The sequence below is a fragment of the Phocoena sinus genome, chromosome 12 (genome assembly GCF_008692025.1).
Source record: "Phocoena sinus isolate mPhoSin1 chromosome 12, mPhoSin1.pri, whole genome shotgun sequence".
Lineage (NCBI taxonomy): Eukaryota > Metazoa > Chordata > Mammalia > Artiodactyla > Phocoenidae > Phocoena > Phocoena sinus.
In genome coordinates, this window is record NC_045774.1 from 32,131,893 (window position 1) to 32,151,847 (window position 19,955).

At 38.7% G+C, this 19,955-nt stretch overlaps 1 protein-coding gene across 2 annotated transcripts in view; it reads right to left on the minus strand.

Moving 5' to 3' along the window:
• Positions 1 to 5,070: 5,070 nt before the first annotated feature.
• TMEM200A (transmembrane protein 200A) overlaps positions 5,071 to 19,955 on the minus strand; it is a 69,781-nt gene continuing 54,896 nt past the window's right edge. For both annotated transcript variants that reach the window (XM_032651869.1, XM_032651870.1), the window contains exon 2: positions 5,071 to 8,038. In XM_032651869.1, the coding sequence (XP_032507760.1) occupies positions 6,547 to 8,022 (1,476 nt within the window). In that variant the 5' untranslated portion in view covers positions 8,023 to 8,038 and the 3' untranslated portion in view covers positions 5,071 to 6,546. The remainder of the gene's footprint in view (positions 8,039 to 19,955) is intronic.

Genomic DNA, 19,955 nt, shown 5'->3' on the forward strand with positions numbered 1-19,955 from the left:
CATGGCCGCTGAGCCTGCGCATCCGGAGCCTGTGCTCCGCAGCGGGAGAGGCCGCGACAGTGAGAGGCCCGCGTACTGCAAAAAAAAAAAAAAAAATTATAAGCTTGATTTTATTCCAAAATAAAGTGTAAATGGAATGCCTTTTGCTGGGCAAGGGTTTTCAATAAGCAGAAAAACAAAACAAAACAAAACAGAAAAACCATATGGCATTCTCTTCTCTCTCTAGCCCCCAAATCCCACACTTCTTCCTTCCCTCCCCCTTGTCTTCCTGCCTTCCTTCTAGTACATGTGCTTTATTGAATACGGGTGCAAATGACTCATTTTAGTTCCATAGATCTTCAAAGATAATATAATGGCTCAGAAGGGCATACTGGCATAATTTTCATGGCAGAGTTGCATAGTTAATAAATCAAACACAGGAAATCAAGCTATAAAATAAGTATTGAAAATTCTTGTTCCAAACTCTGTGCCTTCTCTAACGTCAGCCCCTAGCATATCACCCCGTGACCTCACACACACTTCTACGATGTGATGAAGCATTCAAATTACATTTTCTGCCTGAAATTTTAGATACTTTTCTCTTTACCAGTCCTAATAAACCCAAAATCTATTCATTGGATTTTGAATGTATGTTTTTTAAAAAGGTTTTTTCAAAAAGTTTGGTTTGGTTTTAATTGATGGTGATACTGGGAATCAACAGTCCTGGATTCAAGTCTTGCCTCTGCCATGACCTTGTGTGTTCCACTGTGTGTCAGCTCACATGTCCTTATTGCTTCTTGATTCCAGATTGGGATGTTTCTATTAGCAAGTATTCTATCATTTGTACCACAAATATTGTGACCTTGCCTAGACTGTAAACCATTGCACTGCCAACAAAATCTCTGCATTTAATTTGTAGAGTACACATCATCCTGGAGACACAGTCTATACTCTTCAGTGATGAGAAAGAATTAGAGAATTATTAGAAGTCTCAAACTATTAAATGGTGAATTAATAAGGGAAGAGACAGAAATAAAAGTAATTTTCTTAATCATTTCTGGTATAAAACAAGGGCTGGATCAACCAGTAGCAGAGGGAAACAATAGAAAGAGTATACGTAAAGTTTAAGACTGTGAGGATAGCCAAACTGAAGTGAGAATGACAAGATCCTATGTGCAGAGATTTCCTATATCTTCTTTATGACTTATTTTCTCTTATACTGTCAGCAAATAACAAACATAAATGTAAATAAGTTTACCAGAGATGTGTTTCAAGAATAGGAATTGACTTATATTAACATATAAAGGTTGAGTGACCTAATTCTGTCATGTTAATGAGCCCTATTCTTGGGCAGACATGAATTTTATTATTTAAAAAAATTTTTTTTAATTGAAGTATAGTTCATTTACAATATTGTGTTAGTTTCAGGTGTACAGCAAAGTGATTCAGATATATACATAGTTTTTCAGATTCTTTTCTATTATAGCTTATTACAAGATACTGAATATAGTTCCCAGTGCTATACAGTAGGTCCTTGTTTATTTTATATATAGTAGTGTGTACCTGTTAATCCCAAACCCCTAATTTGTCCTCCCCACCTTCCCCTTTGGTAACCATAAGTTTGTTTTCTGTGTCTGTGTGTCTGTCTGTGTCTGTGTTTTCTCTTTTGTAAGTAAATTAATAGATTTCACATATAAGTGATATCATATAACATTTGCCTTTCTCTGACTTACTTCACTTAGTATAATATTCTCTAGGTTCTCTAGGTTCATCTGTGTTGCTGCAAACGGCAATATTTCATCCTTTGATTTTTAAATGACTATTTCAAGATGACATCAGCTATTGAGTAAAAGGCACTTCAGTGAAGTGGACCTTTTTTCCCTGGTGCCATCATCCTGGGAGAAAGAGCATATAGAGAGAAACGAACTGAATTATTTCAGTTTGAATTCAGATCACAAAGGACTTAAATCATCAAATGGGGATCCTATATCAAGTTTATGTACCCTATTATTGACATAAGGTCTAAAACAGGTTGACATATAAGGTGGGGGAAGGGTAACAGGGCAATTCATTGAAAGTAAGAGACAGAATAATCTGTGTATGGCTCTTACGGTTCCTACTTAGGGAACAAATGATTAAGATCTTTGAACAATCTAAATACCATAGCAGTTGAATATATACCACCGGGCAGGTCAACGTTTTAATATTTAAAATGCTATAAGTAAAATTTTGGTAAACTGGCGGATTTTTTTAAGAGCCTATTTTACTTCCTTTAGTTATTCATGGTGTGTTCCTGTAATGATTGAAAAGGGTTAAATTTGAACTGCTAAAACAAGTAGCTAAAAACTTATCTTCATCTAGTAAATTGTTAAATGCTGGCATAATATCCACTTTGATACAAAGTTGTGCTAAAAATGGGTTTTTTTAATGATTTTTACTGTTTCTTCTAAAATTATGTAGATGGGAACACTAATTTGAGCCTGAAAGCTTTTATAATCGATGGTTACTTCTAAGCCAACTATAGGGTTTTCTATTTTTTATTATGTATAAAAATCAGTACTTCCTGCTTCAAAAAAGCACTACCACTTTTATTTAAATGATTATACTTACATTAAGATTATCAGTGTTAACATAAATCTAAACTGACCATACATTCTGCTTTGGGCCACCTGCCCTCACCTAGTATAGACACTTTCGACCCTGCTTATGAGTCTGCTGACTACTGGCTCATGGGTCTGAAGCAGTTCATCTGGACTGGGGGAAAACATTAGTTCATTATGGCTGCTGTAACAAATTACACAAAAATAGTGGATTAAAACGACATGTATTTCTTCTCTTACAATTCCAGAGGCTGCAAGTCCAAAATCATTTTCACTGCACTAAAGTAAAGGTCAACCAGCAGGGCTGGTTCCTAGAGAGGCGCTGAGGGCAGAATCCACTTCCTTGGTTTTACCAGCTTCTAGAGCCTCCTTCCTTGTATTTCTCGGCTCATGGCTCCTCCCTCCATCTTTAAAGCCAGGATCTTGGCCTTCCATTCTCTAGCTGCTTGGGTCACATCATCGTCTCCTCTGCTTCCTTCTTACAAGGACCTTTGTGATTACACTGGGCCCACCTGAATAATCCAGGATAATCTCCCCCACTTTAAGATCTTTAACTTTTAGAGTTAGAAAGGACTTTAAAATTTATGTTCTTACCCATCTCATTTCCCACTTGAGGAATGAAGGCTTGAAATTAAGAAATTAATTGAAATTGAATTAATTGAAATGCAGAGATGAAGTGATTTATTCAAGGCTACACAGCGAGGGTGGCAAAGCCATTGGGGGCATACTGTGCTCTTGTCACCTAATCTAGGCTAAGAACACGCAGCTTTCCTGCTTCTCAAGGGCACACCTCATGTGATGGGCACAACCCCAAATCCGTTGTTTAAATCCTAACCCCCTGTACCTCAGAAGGTAACCCTAAAGGTAATTAAGGTGAAATAAGGCCTCTAGGGTAGGGCCTGAATCCAGCATGACTGGTGTGGTCATAAGGCAAAGATACACCAGAGACACACAGTGAGAAAGTAGCTTCTGCAAGCCGAGGAGACAGGCCTCAGGACAAGCCAAATACCTTGATCTTGCACTTCAGACCTGTGAGAAAATAAATTTCTATTGTTTAAGCCACCCAATCGGTGGTATTTTGTATGGTAGCCTGAGCAAACTAATATACCCCGGATAGGCCACAGGCCTTAGAAACTCTTTGGACTAGAGGCAGCTAGTTCATGGTCCAGATTCCTGGGGTTTCCCAGAGGAAGAAATGGAGTTTATAAGTAATCTGCAATATTTATAAAAGCCTAAGGGAAATGTACAAAATAGAGTCTAACTAAAATTCCAGGTTCCATTGCTTTGGGGTGGAATTACATCAAGTCAATATGGCGACATCAGCTATTTCATATGCGTCTAAAATTTTACTTAGCAACCTGTCTTTGATTAATTTAAAATAAGAAAATTATTTATTGTTTAATAAACTTGGTTTGTCTGGTAAGTAAAAACTCAGGCTTTTTGATGTAGTGGAGGCTGAACAGAAATCTCTGCTTTGAGCTCCCAATTCCTTTATTCAAATCTTCCAAGACCCATGCTGTTTAATCCTCTTCAAATTGCTAGAGCTCTTTCAGGGGTGAGCTGAACAAATTATACGGCTTTAGTCATTTGTCACATCAGGGGTGTTGTGAGCCATTGTTTTCAGATCTGGGAGTATCACTGACATTTGCTAGATGCTATGTATCTGGTTATTTTCCTGAAAGTCAATGAAATTTTAAGTGAAAATCATCCTAAATGTATTAGGCAGGGTTCTCCAGAGAAACTAAACCAATAGAAGATCAGCTAGATAGATAGACATTTATACACACACACATACACACACACACACACACACACACACACACACGCACACACACACACATATTTATTTTGAAGGATTGGCTCTGGAGCCAAGAAATCCTAGTCTCTGCCATCTGCCTGCAAGCTAGAGAGGCTCAGGAAAGCAAGTGGTAATTCTAGCCCAAACTCAAAGACTAAGAAACCAAGGGAGCCAATGGCGTAAGTCCCAGTCTGAGTCCAAAGGCCTGAGGACCAGGAGCACTGATGTCCTAGGGCAGGAGAAAGTGGATGCCCCAGCTCAAGTAGAGGGAGGGAATTCATCCTTCCTCTGCCTTTTTGTCCTGTTCAGGCCTTCGGTGGATTGGATTAGATCCACCTGCATCGGCGAGGGCAATTATCTTTACTCAGTCTACCAACTGAAATGCTAGTCTCTTCGGGAGACACCCTAACAGACACACCTAGAAATCTGGACATCCCTTAGCCCAGTCAACTTGACACATAAAATTAACCATCACATCCAAATAACAAAATATGAAAATAGCTTAATACAACAGGTGGATGGACCTAGCTCTTTACCCTAATAGAAGCAAAAGAATAAAAGCCAGAGCACCCAATGCAGACGCTAGGGTATCAAGCACCTTCAGTAGAATGTATCTGAAAGTTTGAAAAATGGTACTTTGAACAGAAATGTATTTTATTAAAAAAATAATAGAAATGTATGAAGAACACACACTAGTATTAAGACTGGAGGTTTATTAGATGCTTTATCGTAAAGTATTAAGCCCACTCCATTACAATACACAGGCTTGATGTTCTAACAAGTAACACTGTGCCTCAGTCCGAGGAAGCTCGTGATGCTAATACAAGGTGGAATCGTGGGGAGCTACAAATACAAAGCTATCTTCCTTCTCCTCTTCCACAACAACTGCAATACTGACGTTCAGAAATGTGTATGCATTGGGAAAAACTTGTAAAATTTCCTGAGTATTCCGTCAAACAATTTTTTAAAATTAGGTTACCTTAATGGAAAACATGAACATTTTCTGATGGAAAATCCATTTTAATATTTATTATCTTCAATAACTGAGAACCACAATCCAAAATATCTATTACACCATAAGAAAGTCTTCGGAGTTATCGGAAGGCTTTCTAGCATAAGGTAAATTTCAAGGCAATGTATCAAGGACTAAATTTTCTTCAACCACCAACTTAGTGATATGCAAAGATAAAAGAAATGTCAAGGTTAGCTGATTATCTTCCAAATAACAGGATCTAAAAGATATTGGGGGAAAACAAGGATGTGGGAGTGAGTGGATATTAGATGATAAGAGAGACGGCTAGGAAAAGGTACTGAGACTAGTTAGCATTAACTAGCATGTATTTTTATCCATTAGTCAATCTTTTCTTTATATATATAATTATTTCAAGATAGCGCTTCTAAACACTAAATTGGTTCATTCATTTTTCAAGTCAGTTGCAAAGAAATTTTGATTCTGAATATCTAAAGTTATAGCTGAGCATTTTGATATTTACCCCTAAGAATATCTGGCATTCTCAGCCATGGCTCTTGAATACATGGTTTCTTAATAAAATATCACTAAAATAGAACTGATGTTGAAAAAAATACTACCTACCTAGAGCTCAGGGTACTAGTCACAACCAAACTCAACCAATTCTTGTCAATTAGCTACTCAGAACTAAGCCAATTTACCCAATTCACATTATTTAGCTTGTACAGAAGCTAGATCATTTTCCTTTTAAATAATTTAACCGATCCTATATAAAAGCAATTTTTCAGAAAATGACACCTAAGATTTGCATTGAATTTGGCACTTCTAGTCTACACTTTGATACCCTGCCTCTTCTAAACTGGACACTTTGCTCTATGAATATGACCATCAGTGAAAGAACTTTAAAGTAAAGAATAGGAACTTTAATTTGGATGGAAGTATCTTGTATTCATATTAATGAAAGAACCCATGCTTTCAAGGGGACGGAAAAAAATTAATTCATATGTAGTAATATAGAGTACTGCAATCCGAAGTAATCCAAACATATAACCATCCCCATTACAGAATTAAGCAGCCAGGTCTAATACACTACAAACCATTTGATTAAAAAGGCTTATAACCAAGGCTTTAACAAGGGAACACTGGTGAAAATAGGTTTAGAATATATAGCCTTGTAAAATAAGATATGTTTTTCAACATTAAAACCTTGTTTCAGAAGTTCCCCGCTTCAAGTTGTTACTCAAAAACTCATCATGTTCAAAACTCAAATTATTGTGAGATCTTGAAATCATAAGAAGCTTCTCCTTATTGGTAAAGTCTTTCTTGATTGTGGCTTGGGGTACAAGCAGCCTCTCCATCGGGTCCTCTTTGTTCTCTAGTTTCACGTATCCTTTGCTGTTGCTTCGATCCAACCGAGGCCAACTTGGATGTTTCCGTTGTTCTGCCTGAACGGTTAAGGTGGAGTGACCCCGGTCTAAGTCTAAGGATTTCGAGTGTGACGAGAGCAAATGCAAGGATGTGTTGGACCCAAACTGTCTTCTAGCATCCCCAGGAGACAAGAGCTGTCCAGCCCCAGGTCCAAGGGCCACAGAGGACTTGTACTGACTTGACAGTGACTCCCCAACAGAATTATTCCTTGGGAGCACCATACTGACTGGCTGGAAGGACTGGCTGGTATTGGGCAAAGGGACCATAAGGGAGTCCATTGACAAATTCCTCGACCTACTTTTGAGGTTGTCAGCATCCTCAGTGATGTTATCTATACTGGGCTCATCAATGACGCAATTATTGAGTTTGATCACGGGCAAAGTAAAAGTACTGATGGACGATGACACAATTGACTTGGTTTCACATTTCTTAGGGCCACTGGTCTTATCATCAGTTGTCTGGGAAGGAGGTGGATAGAGGCCACAAACAGAGTTAGAGCTGTCAGAGAGCAAAGGTGGCATAAGATGTCCAAAACTCTTACTTTGGTTTCTCACCAGCTCGTCCTCCTCAACAGAGCCGTCCATCCGAAAACTGCTCCTAAAACCTGAAAAAGAAGCAATGGTATTTGCTGCCAGTCTCGAGGCACAGGAGTTCCCATTCTGTTTTACCTCCGTTTCCCCCATTAGACCAGGGTAGATGCCATTCATATGCTTTTGCTCCTTGATTCTTAGCGTGTGGATGTCGATGACTGTGGAATAGATATCCCTCATATGTATGACTTTTGTTTCTTTGTCACGGTTCTCGTGAAGAATGGCGTTAGCACAAATGAAAATGAAAATGCCAATCCCCATTGTGAAAGGGCCAAGCATTTTCATGTTATCAGAATGCAAATGCTGCTCAAAGAAGCGAACCACCACACCACCTTGGCTCCGGATGACCTGAGTTCCGTTTGTTGACAATGTCGTCTCAGCATCGATAAAACGTTCTTTTTGAGGCCAATATCCAAGGACTGCCATTGCGATTCCTACGATGGAGATGAGGACTCCTAAAATGAGGAAGAAACCAGATGGGGAGTAAAGCCGGATTTTGCCGCGAACAACCACGACGTCGGCCCGAGGTCGACGCCTGACCGGTTTCTTCTCCTGGGCAGCAGGCGACGGGCTGAGGTTGACATGATTCTGCGATCTGGCAGAGTCTTGCCTCTTCAAGGCGGCCAGGCCAGTTATCACTCCACCAGTTGCTATCATAGTTCAGTCTTTTATGCTGAAAAAAAGAGAAAAAGACGACAATCTTAAGTATGTTCTGCGGTATGCAGAGCAGTTCAGCACTTGTTTATATAAGACGTTATGGAAAAACCCGAGCGAACGTTTTGGCCAACGCTGTATATTGTTGTTATTGCTTCGTGTAATGCAGTGGGGCCGAGGAATAAGGCTTTAATTTGGGTAGAAGTTTTGTTAATTGACTAATGTAAAATTCTGGAGATTTCCTTTTTTGGCTGAATTAGTGTTTCTATTATTAATGAAATGTGAGCTCAAGGTATAGTTTACTTAAATAATTTTATCACTTATTATATAAAACAGTTCCTTGGTCACAAGATACACATATTCTCTATCTCTGTCTCTCTCTCTCTCTCTCTGTCTCTGTCTCTCTCTCTCACACACACACAATCGTCCTTCATTATCTGTTATTTTAAAGAAACAGAAAAATCCAGAACACTTAATAGGCCCCAAACAAACTCTAGATTTGCAAATAGAATACATTCCAGCAACTCACAGTTCTAAGACCATTCTTGTGAAGGTCACCAATGAACTCTTAGCTACCACGTTTAATTTCTCCTGCTCAATTCTCATCTTCCTCACTTCTCTCTTTCCATGGATATTACCTGGCCCTTCCTTTCTTGGAACTCTCTCTTGTCCAGCTTTTTATGATACTAAGTCTTCTGTCTCTTCCCTGACCTTACTGACTATTTCGATTCTGGCTCACCTTCTCTCACCTACAAGTAGACCACCTTCCCTCCAGTGTCCTGTCCTTGGCCATCTTCTCTTTATGCTCTCCTTTGGTATTCATTTTCCCTCCCACGCTTTCCACCGTTTCCTTTAAGCTAATGAGTCCCAAGTCTGTATTTCAAACTGTAGCCTGAGTTTCAATTTCACATTTCCAGCTCTCCACTGGGGGACATATATATGTACATTCATGGTCCTCTAGCAAAGCTGAACTCACCTTCCATCCCACAGCACACAGAGCTGGACTCACCTTCCACCCATACTACTTGACTTGTCTGACTTTTTCAATGCTCTCAGTTCTCAGGCTTGACTCTCCATAGTTACCTTTAACTCCTCCCTTCCTTCTTCCTCTCATCTTCCAATCAGGTTCTAACTCCTAGAAATTTTCACTAGAGAATGTCTCTCAATTCTACCCCTTCATTCCAATCCTGCTCTTCCCAGCCTAGTGCAGGTCTTATGAACTCTTACTAGACCATTATAATAACTTCCCAACTGGTCTTCCAAACTCCATTTCTCTTCCTCCACAATCAAGCTCACACGCTGAGGGCAGATTAATTATCCTAAAATACAGTTCCGAAGTTGTTTAAAGAGTGGAAGAATGGATAAAATATTCCCCACTACCTACCAAAGTTTTAATCTGGGATTTCAAACCCATGAATTCAACTACTGCATATAGCTTCATCTCCAGCTGCTCTCTTTCATTTACAAAAACTAAAACGCAACCATATTGCCTGTACTCCATACTATACCATTTCTGAGACTCTGTTAATAATGTTTCATCTGTCTAGATCCCCCTTTTCACATATTTCACATATTATCCTCTGGCTAATCGCTGAAGCTGATATTCCACTTCCTTTATAAAGCCTTCTCTGACTCACTAAGCAAACCCCTACACGAGTTCATCCCTCAGAGCATTTTAGCAAGTGTTCTACGGCACTCACCATATTATAATGTCTTAGTTCTTCCACTTCTCGTGGTCAAACATCAAGTTCAATCCACATTTTTATTATCAGAAAGATTTAATATAATACCTTACACATAGCTAGTGTCAAGAGATATTTGCTAAAATGCTCAGTAAGGGAGTAATACGTTTCCTGAGATTTGCTACATAATCATAATATTACTATACTAACTTTCCTAGTTAAAAATTTGAACAAATTTAATGCCAAAATAAACAGCAACATTTTGTGACTTGGTAAAATATTTGTCATTATTTGTGATGAATAGCTCTCAAGCTGCCAAATCTGGCTGGTAGAAAACAGAGAATATTTTAAGAACCACAAGGTCTCTGGCAAATTTCTGAGAGGGTTGCTTCATGGCATCGAATTCTGTCTTGCAAAATCAAGCTCTCCTTTTGAATTTCTATTTATGATTTTTGAATTGTCCTTAAATAACAGGGTCGTGGATGGTATCTGTAGTTTTAGCTAGCTGAACTGGCTGGTGAGTAAATCCAGCCTTCATTGGAATTGTAAGTTAGATTAAAGTTAGTTGAGTATTGGAAGAACAAACCATATTATAACCCATAGCTCTAGTCTGTGAAATTCATCAAAGTATACATACCGTAGCTTAGAACCTTTGCCAAACCTTGGCTAAAACAAAGCTTAGTGTCAACCTACGTTTTCTTGAACGAAAAACAGCTTCGAGCTCTTGAAAAAATGCTTAGATTACATAGGAGCCATCTAACTCAATTATTTCCATAATGGCAGGATAAGAATTTTGTCTAAACTCTTTCTGAATAGAATGAAAACAAGGGCAAAAGACTCGCATCTGGTTTAAAAGCAGCCTCGGTTAATTCCCATTCCATACACATTCCCAGTCCTCCCCAACTTGGGAAAACATTTTCTGCTAGTGATGCCATTTTCTATTCCTGAAGCTGATAGAAGAAAAGGGGCTGGAAGAGAAAAAAAATAGTTTGAGAAATACAGATGAGGAGAGAAGGTGGAAAAGTGCAGTGAGTGACTGGGCTCTTTTGTGAGCAAGCACAGCCAGTCAGAAGAGACAGGAAGAAAAAGCAAGGGCCGTTTAAGAGTGTGAACGAAGGGAGGAAAGATTCCTGGAGGAGTTTATGAATCAAGATGAGAATGAGGGGGAGACAGAGGCTCACACAGCTTCTTCAGCCAGTCCGCCCTGGCCAGCCGGACAGGGGCACCAACACGCCCAAGGATCGGCAAGCTCAGGGTGGGTGTCTGTCCTCCCTCGATTCCAATCAAGGCAATTCAACACTACGTGAGCCTCTCTTGGGATTCAGGACCCCAAGCTGACCCTGAGTTGGCAAAGCAAAAGTGCGCAAACTCAGTCCCTGCTTCAAAGAGCTTGCAAGCTAATGAAGGGGCTCATACACCTACATAAAACATAATGTGGTAACCCCTAGAATAAAAGTTTCAATCAGGGAGGACCTTGACAGCAGGCTTCATGCAGGCGAGAGCATTCTAACATTTATCACGGTAAAAAAATCAAGTGAATGGCACTTCGGGTAAGGTCAAGAAAAAGAAAGGCCGGGGAACAGAGCTCTGCCCAGCCTTTGGCACCCAGCACGGCACTGAGGGAGGGAACCAGGCAAGGCTAGAGAGGAAGGGGAGGGCCAAGTCTTGGGAGGGAGTAAGAGTCATTCCCGAATGCTTGAATGCTACACTCACACTCAGTGGAGTTGGAGGAAGATGCAAAACACAGTTGTTGTCATCTTAGGAAAATGAATCTCAACTTGTAGATGAAAGCCGTAATGAGGGACTGATATTGGGAAATAGCGTGAGGACGCTAAAGGCAGCTTTGCAATAAGAAACTTAGTGAAACTATAAAACCTAGAGGCAGTGAATGCACAGGCCTCAGCATCTTCAAACTGCAATGTCAGCTTGGTCCACTGTGTTCGGTACATGCAAAAACAGCTTAAGTCTACTTCTTTACTTATGCTGCAAAGCCACGTCTCTTCCATCCTACACTTTTACGACTTTTCTTTTTTTGCTGGTGGTGAAGGGATTGGAGTATAGGGGCCCTGTTAACTACAGTTTTCTTATCGTAACAAATCATAGCATCCTTCTAAGTTTTAATAATAACAATAACGATAATCGTAATAATAGCTGACACACAGGGCTCATAGGCACCACTCGAAGTGTTTTAGGTATAAGAACATATTTATTCTCATAGCAATTCTGGAGGTGGACACAATCATTATGATCATTATGATCTCTATTTTGCAGATGAGAAAACTGAGGCTCAGAGAGTTTAGGTGACTTGCCTAAGGTCACACAGCTCAGAGGTGGCTCCAGAGCGTATGCTCTTACAGAATTTGAGAAGGGGTTGGGCCTCTAAATTTGCTCTGAATTTGCTTTTGCTTGAGGTCTTCTTTCCCTGTCCGTTTTCTTATTTTGATTCCTGTTTCTGCCAGAACACCAGACCCTAAAAAATGCTTTGTGCCTTTAAAACTGTGACTATGAACCAACTGACTTCCATTTCCATTTCATGGGGAGTAGGTGAGGGTGAAGACCCGTCCTTGGGTGAGCACTGCCCTCTCACATCTGTCTAGATCACCTTCAGCATATGAAGGTGCAGACTCAGAACAGACCACTCTCCACCCCGACTCCCCTCCTTACTCTACCATCCTGGATAGGGTAGGGCTGGGGCTTATTTCCTCAAAAATCCAAGTGAAGGATTTTTCTACACTGAATTTCATTTTGTTAACTTGGGCACAGAGTTTTTGTTTATCAGCCTCTCTGGATCCAAGGCTTCACCCAAACTTCTGAAACTTGAAGAAAGCCCTCTGGTATTCCCCTAGAGACCTCCTCCTAGGTGGACATTGTTAATTTATGTAAATATTCATTCACGTAATCAGTAAAAACTGATATCTGGTACTGTAGTAGATATAGGGCTCAAAATATGTGTCCTGGCCTAAAGAATATAACGATTAGCAGCTGTTTTTTTGAGGGGGTCATTCAACTAGCCTAACGAGAGGGTCAGCTACACTCAGTGTTTCCATATTCTCCAAAGAGATATCACGATTTTGTCAAACGCCAAGCTAAAAGACAGATATTCTTCTGTTAACAATACAAAACAAAAAAAATTAGTTCGGGTTAACTTTTAGCTACATATCAATCGTCCTATTTTTCATTCTCAGTGTTCATAAATCAGCTACAATCTTTCTAGCAACAGCTATAAAGATCAGCAGCTAAAATTTCACACAACACACCCGCTTCTTCACTGTGCAAACCAGGATCCTGCTGGGCTATCTCCAGGCCTTTGCCATCGTACCCACTCATCGTAGAGCTCAGAAATCATCAGTAGGAATTCAATTTCATTTGCTACCTTTCCCACTACAGACGCAGACTCTTGCATTCTTTCAAGCACACTTAACATCTACTCGTCTACCTTGGGCTCATCTCTCCTCTGGACCATGTTTATTGTACACCTTTCAGCTGAAAGCTCTTTCTCCTTGACAAGGAGGATTTCTGCCTGTGTATCACGTATCAACACTACACCATCGCATCTAACTGTCAGGTTTATCCTCTCCTATTCTTGCTCTGATTATACTTCTGAAAGTCTTATTGTTGTTGTCCTTTACCCTTTTTACAAGTTTAAGCACATGCTGGAATTCGCTTTTCACAGCCCTAATCCATACAAGTTTTGAATATTCACAGCCCCATGGAAGTTTATTTCTGTACACTTAAGTCTTCTTCTGACCACACTGACCTACTATTCTGACCACACGTGACCCTGTTATACACCAGATGTGATTCTAAATACATTCACATGCTCATATCTAAGGTAATGGTAAGTAAATAGACTTGCAGAGTTGAAAGCTTTAGAAGACTTTGAATCCAGACATTCCTTTTAGCCAGCTAAAAACAGGAATGTTGTCTAAGATCTAACAATGAATTAGCAGAAAGAATAGGATTGGAATTTAAGTTTTCAGACTCCCAGGCCAATGTTCATTCTTGGTTAGATATTCCTCTTTGTATTATTTTTCATGCCTCGCTCAGTGCCTGGAATGTAGTTAAGTGCTCAGCAAGTTTATCTGTTGACTGTGAACTGCCTTGATGAAGGCTTGACTATGACTGAAATATGCTAGTAACTAGGGACACAAAGATAACGACACCCGATCCTTGATTTCAAGGAGTATGGGGTCCAGTGGGAAAGCAAAGTACACGTTTAAAGTAGAATGAATGAACTGCTCTGATGGAGCTATACTAGAGAATGCTCTTCCACACTATCTGGAGGAATCGAGAGAAGCTTCCAAGAAGCAGCAGCAGTTCATGGAGACCTGGTGCATCAGTAGGAGTTTGCCATGCAGATTCTAAGGCATTTTCGTTCCTCACTGTTTCACAAGAGTCCTCGCCCTACAGTTTTTCTTCATCTTCTCAGCTGAAGTGTGCCTATTATTTTAAATATATTGGATATTGTCTTACGTATACTTTGAATTTTTATTCTAATCTCGAGGTTTAAAAAGTTGACAGTGAGGCTATCTGCCAACAGGAAGTGAAAATTAATCTATGACTTCAAGACCAAACAAAAGCATTGTATTAAAACCCCATGTGGTATCCACAGGTGTGACAGATGGAAATATTTTCTGTTCAAGCTAGAACAGTTTTAGGACTTCCTTCCCTGTAGAGACATTTTAAACTTTTAGAGGAGGATTTCTAATCTATATCTTTACCAGAGCTGAAAGAGAAAATGCCTATGGGTGACAGATAGCTCAATCATATTAAAGTTTAAAAAATAAGAATAGAATAGAAATCATTTTTTAATGTGTAGCATAATGGTTTTGCCCATGGGCCTTGAAATCAGAACGACGGGTTCACACCCTTGCTCTATCACTTGATAGCCATGCAACCTTGGACGAGTTGTTTTAAACTTTTCTCCTCTCAGTTCCTTCATGTATAAAACGGCAAAACCCGTCTTTAATACAGAGGATACAGTACACTGGGGGCAGAAGACCTGGGGGGACTTGAATCCTTACCCACCACTTAATAGCCATCCTTGAAAAACTGGCTCAACCTTTGGAGCCTCAGTTTCCTCATCTGTAAAACGAGGATAATACCAATAAGGTTGTTGTAAAGCAAAGGAAATGATAAATGCAAAGCACAGCTCAGTGCCTGGGAACTAAGGTCTACATCAGTGATGTCAGCTGTGTCTGATTTTAAGGTCTTCTTGAGGATAAAATGAAGCATATAAAGTGTTCACTATTACACTTTACAGTAAATTCTCAATAAACAATAGCTATTAACTCTTCGTTGGTTGTTATTATTAACCCTTTCATTGCTCAGGTGGGCAAACTAAAAATATATTTTAATATATTGAGTTAAATAATTAATGATGGGCCACTGTACATGGGAAGGAAATTATGAGTGCAAGTTTGTCCTGGGATTTAGAGTCAAAAACTATCTGAGTGGCGTCTGTGTATTTTAGTGGCAGAAGCATTAATAATTTGGTGGTTGCAAAGAAGAGTTGAGCGTATGTAAGAGAGAGACAGGTGGGAAATATGTTACAGAGAGAACAAAGCATGATTTTCTTTTCAATTCATTCTGTTTGTTGAGATTTGGAGACTTGTCTCTGTCAAAAAATAATAGCAATAATAAAAACAAGGTAGAAAAACCCACACCAGTTCATCTGCTATTTTTACTTAGTGATGCAATTAAATCATATGCCTGAGTAATCTGATGAATTCTGCAAGCACCATTCTGTTTCCATTGGGACACCTGGACATAAAACAGACCAAAAATGAAGAATATGGGTTGGGGATATGAGAACTAGAGAAGATGCTGAAAGGGTGACATAAAGTGAAAATTTACAATATGTGAATTTTGTGACAAAAAGTTTAAGCTATGATTTTATGTACATTCTGAAGACCTTTGCTGGCCTACCATGGCGAGAACGGTTTCTTAATACTTAGTATAGCTCTACTTCCACGTGAATGCTAGAACTAAAGGGAAATACAGAATTTTTTGATAATTAGCAGCGTGATACCCAGTCATTAAAGATAAAATATCATTTTATGGTCAAGTACCTCCTAAACATGCAGAAATGCTAGGAATGGAAAATGCATTTGGAAATCTATATATGTTTTTTGTTATTGATGCTTTCATAACCTGCCAGCCTGACAAACTATAAAATATGGGCCTAAACCAATTATGAGCTGTGCAACAATGACGTGGAACAATTTCTTTCCAAGGGCTAAAAGCCAGGAAGCCCATGGAACACAAAGATCTTCAGGAGGCCAAATAACAGATCCATAATGAGCTGTTAGAAAAAACTCTGCTGAGAGCCAGTGGGAGACATTTTCCACAGGAACAGAAGAAATCAGAACCTCTTTCCCCAAAGCAGAAATATACTCCCCGCCCTGGATCCCAATTCTTCAAATCTGGACAAGTCCTTAGAAGGATCGTCACACTCCCTGTTCACTTTGTTTCCTGACAGGAAGTCGACTTGAAATTGGTGTAAAGAAGCTATCACTAAAGAAGTCACAAATTTACTAAGATGCAGGAAATTAGCTGAGATATTTCTGCATAAAGAGCTGAAGTATTTAAAATCACAAATTGGACTTTTTATATAGATCCCTGCTCTGCAGGAGAACATATTTCGTAACTTCACTTACAGGTAGGGTGACCATGTTTTTGAAGACGATATTGGAAAGTGTGACTCTAAAAAGTAGTAATGTCCTTTCCAGTGATTTTAAATGTCTGGAAAATCCAAACACATGCTGACATTCCTATAGGACAAGGGAAAAAGCTGGAGGGCAGTAGGAAGTTTCAATCCCAGTTGCTCCACTTTCTAGCCAATATCTTGTATATGTCTGTCAGTTTTGCATGGAACACAGCTGTGCCAATACCGTTAAGGATGCAAAAGGTCTTACCTTCTTCTCTACTGTAAAGAAGGAACCACCTCTCACCAGAGCAAAAACACCATCTGAATTAGCAGTGAGCCATGTCATCTTTTAATCCACGGTAACAGTACGGTAGCACATCAAATTTCTTATAAAGTTTTCCAACTGTAGCTTAGTAGCTCTAAGCTACATAGCATTTTTAAAACCCTAGAAAAACATTAGGAAATAGTTCAAAGTCCATCTAGAGAGTTTACTTTTTTCCCCATAAGTAAAATCTGAGCAGGATTGCCTTTCAGGCAAAATAGAAAGTGGTATGAAGAGAGGCCTTGTGAGGGATGGCAAGACCAGACTCCACAGCTCACACTAAAAAAGAATCTATTAAGCTTGGAAATACAAAAGCCCCTTAGCATTTAGGGGACATATGCCACAGGTCCTTTAGAGAAACTCTACTATTGGTAAACGTATTGAAAAAAAAAATACAGGCGGCAGTGGGGATGCATGTAACTATTTTTATTTTCATTTTCTTCCCTCTCTTCTCCTATTTGTACAGGTTAGTGGCAGCAAGGGGAATTGAGGAAAACATATTTTTAGGCTTCCAGTTTAAAAAAAAGTATTTGTTGGCCAGTCTGTGTTTTTCTTATCTTCTCTATTTGGGAATTACTTGTGCTCAGGGTAAAAACCCAACAGTACAAAGTGAAGAAGTCTCTCCCACCCCTGTTTTCTCTAGTTCCCTTTCCCAGAGGTAAGCAGAATGTTGGATTTCTCCTAGCTATTTCCAGAGAGGGGGGAGAATATTTTCTCATTTGGTTTTTCACAATTGATTTATACAAGTTGTTTATATACTGAAGAAATCAGCTCTCTGGTAGTGATATGCCTGGCAAACATATTCAATTTATATTTTTACTTTTTTTCATTGTATCTTTAACCAAACAGAAGATTCCAATTGTATGTGGTTAACCTTATCAGTATGTTGATTGATGGCCTCATATAATCATTAGAAAGACCTTCTTCAGTGTTAGATTATATTAAAAATGTTCCCATGTTTTCTTCTAATAATTTTATATGCCAATTATCTTCCATTTTAATTTTCTGATGTATCTGGAATTCCTTTTTGTGTAAGAACTGAGATAGGGATCTACTTTGTTCACAGGTAATCAGTCACTCCTTTCTCGGTTTGAAATGCTACTTCCATTACGTATTACTTTCATATAGCAGTACTTATACCAAATCTCAGGTGCATATGGATCAATATTAAGGGACTGACATATATACACTAACATGTATAAAATGGATAAATAATAAGAACCTGCTGTATAAAAAAATAAATTAAATTAAATTAAAAAAAAAAGACTTACCATTCTGCTCCATTAATCAGTCTATTAGTTTGCCAGAACCAAACTCATTTAATTACCATTTGTATTAAAATACATATTTGAATATCTGATAAGATTAGCCCATTCTCATTCTCCTTTGCCAAAAGTTTCTTGTCTATTGTTACACATTTTATGTTGCCTACGAACTTTAGAATTTGATTTTTTAAAAATCCGGTTAGTATTTTTATTGGGATCATGCTAAATTTCTACATAACTATAGGGAAACTTGGCGTTGTTGTACCACAGCAGCATTTTATCTAAAAGGTTTTATTTTACGTTATAGTTTTTTTAAACATAGATCTTTCTTAATTTTTGTTACTTTTTATTTCTTGGGTGTTTTGTCACTGGGTTTCTATTGCACATTGAGGTGTTTTCTGTCAGTATCATTTCTATCTTCAAGTGATTGTTGTTTGGATGTAGGAAGGCTACTGATTTTTGTACATTAATGTAGTGCTAAGCTACTTTACGGAACTCGCTCACTTAAATAAACAAACTTTTCAATTCATTCTCTTAGTTCTAGAAATATAATTATGTCATCCAGATATATTTTTGCCTCCCCTTTCCCAATTTTAAACCTACAATTTATTATCTAACTATCCCCCACTACCCAGAGACCAAGGGTAAACAAGTACACAACAGGAAGGACATCCTTGCCTCGCTCCTATTGAATGGGAATGCCTACTGTTTCACCCCTGAAAAAGTACCAATCAATGCCTGTTTTAACTGAGACTTTTTACCTAGAATTCCAGGAGACAAAATTAACTGATTCAGAGCTGCTGAGGGAGAGGAAGACAGAGAAAATGGGCAAAGGGCAGAAAAGAAGGAAGAGGGAAAGGTGGGAAAAGTGGAGGACAAGATGGAGAAACGTATTGGGGGAGAAAATTGTGGATTATTAGTGCAAACATTAACTATCTGAAAGCATGAACAACTCCTGTATATTTCCTTAAAGGTCCTTACTTCTTTTCATCTCTTCTTTTAAAGAAACATTTATATAAGGACAGGAATTGTCCTCCTGGGGTTGCTGGGATGACTGAATCTTCTACAAATCCTGACTCTAAATAAATATATTAGCTAAAAGGGAAAAATTGAGAAGAATGATAGACTGTATGAAATGTCAGAAATATGAAAAAGACTGGAAAGAATGCTTAGCAGTAAAAATGATTCAAGAGAGACCTAACCTAACATCAACAGGGGATAAAACTGTGTTTCTAAAAACATTACACAGGCACATTACGACTTTCTACAAGGGTAGGGTATTTGGGGATCATGCCTGAGATATTTTCAGCTTCAAATATCAGTTATACTTTAGAATGGTTTGCTTCATTGGTAATTTCCTGTGAGAGATAGCAATCCAAGAGAAAAATGGACAAAAGACATTAATGGTCAATTCACAGAAGAAAAAAATACAAATGTCCAGCTAACAAATGAAAACGGCAACTCAGTAGCAAGCAAAGAAATGCAAACTAAAGCAATATCAAAAGTAAAGTTATAACTTCACTTACTAATTGGCACAAATGAAAAAAAGAGGGATTGATTATGCCCCTTATTGGTGAAGTGTACGAAAATAAACTCTAATACGCTGGCAATGAGAGGACAAATTGGTACTTTTTTGAGGTTAATTTGGGAATGACTTTCCAAAGTTTAACTGTCCATTCCCCTTGCCACGCCCCCCCATTTCACTTCTGTGAAGACATCCTTTAGAAAGACTTGCAGAAGTACACATAAAATCATGCATTCAGTGCTCCAGTAATGGCAACAGCTTGGAAATAACTTAAAGGTTCATCAACAGAAGCTTGTGCTGCATCTGTGTAATAGAATATTATGCAGATATCAAAAATGATTGATATAGACCAATAAAGAAAAATGTTCACATCATATTTTTGAGATTTTACAACAGAAATAAGAGTCCAGGCCTGTTGATGTCAAACATACAGACGTGTTTGAATATGCACTGAAGTAACTCAGGAGGCAACCTCACTGTTAACGGTGCTTAT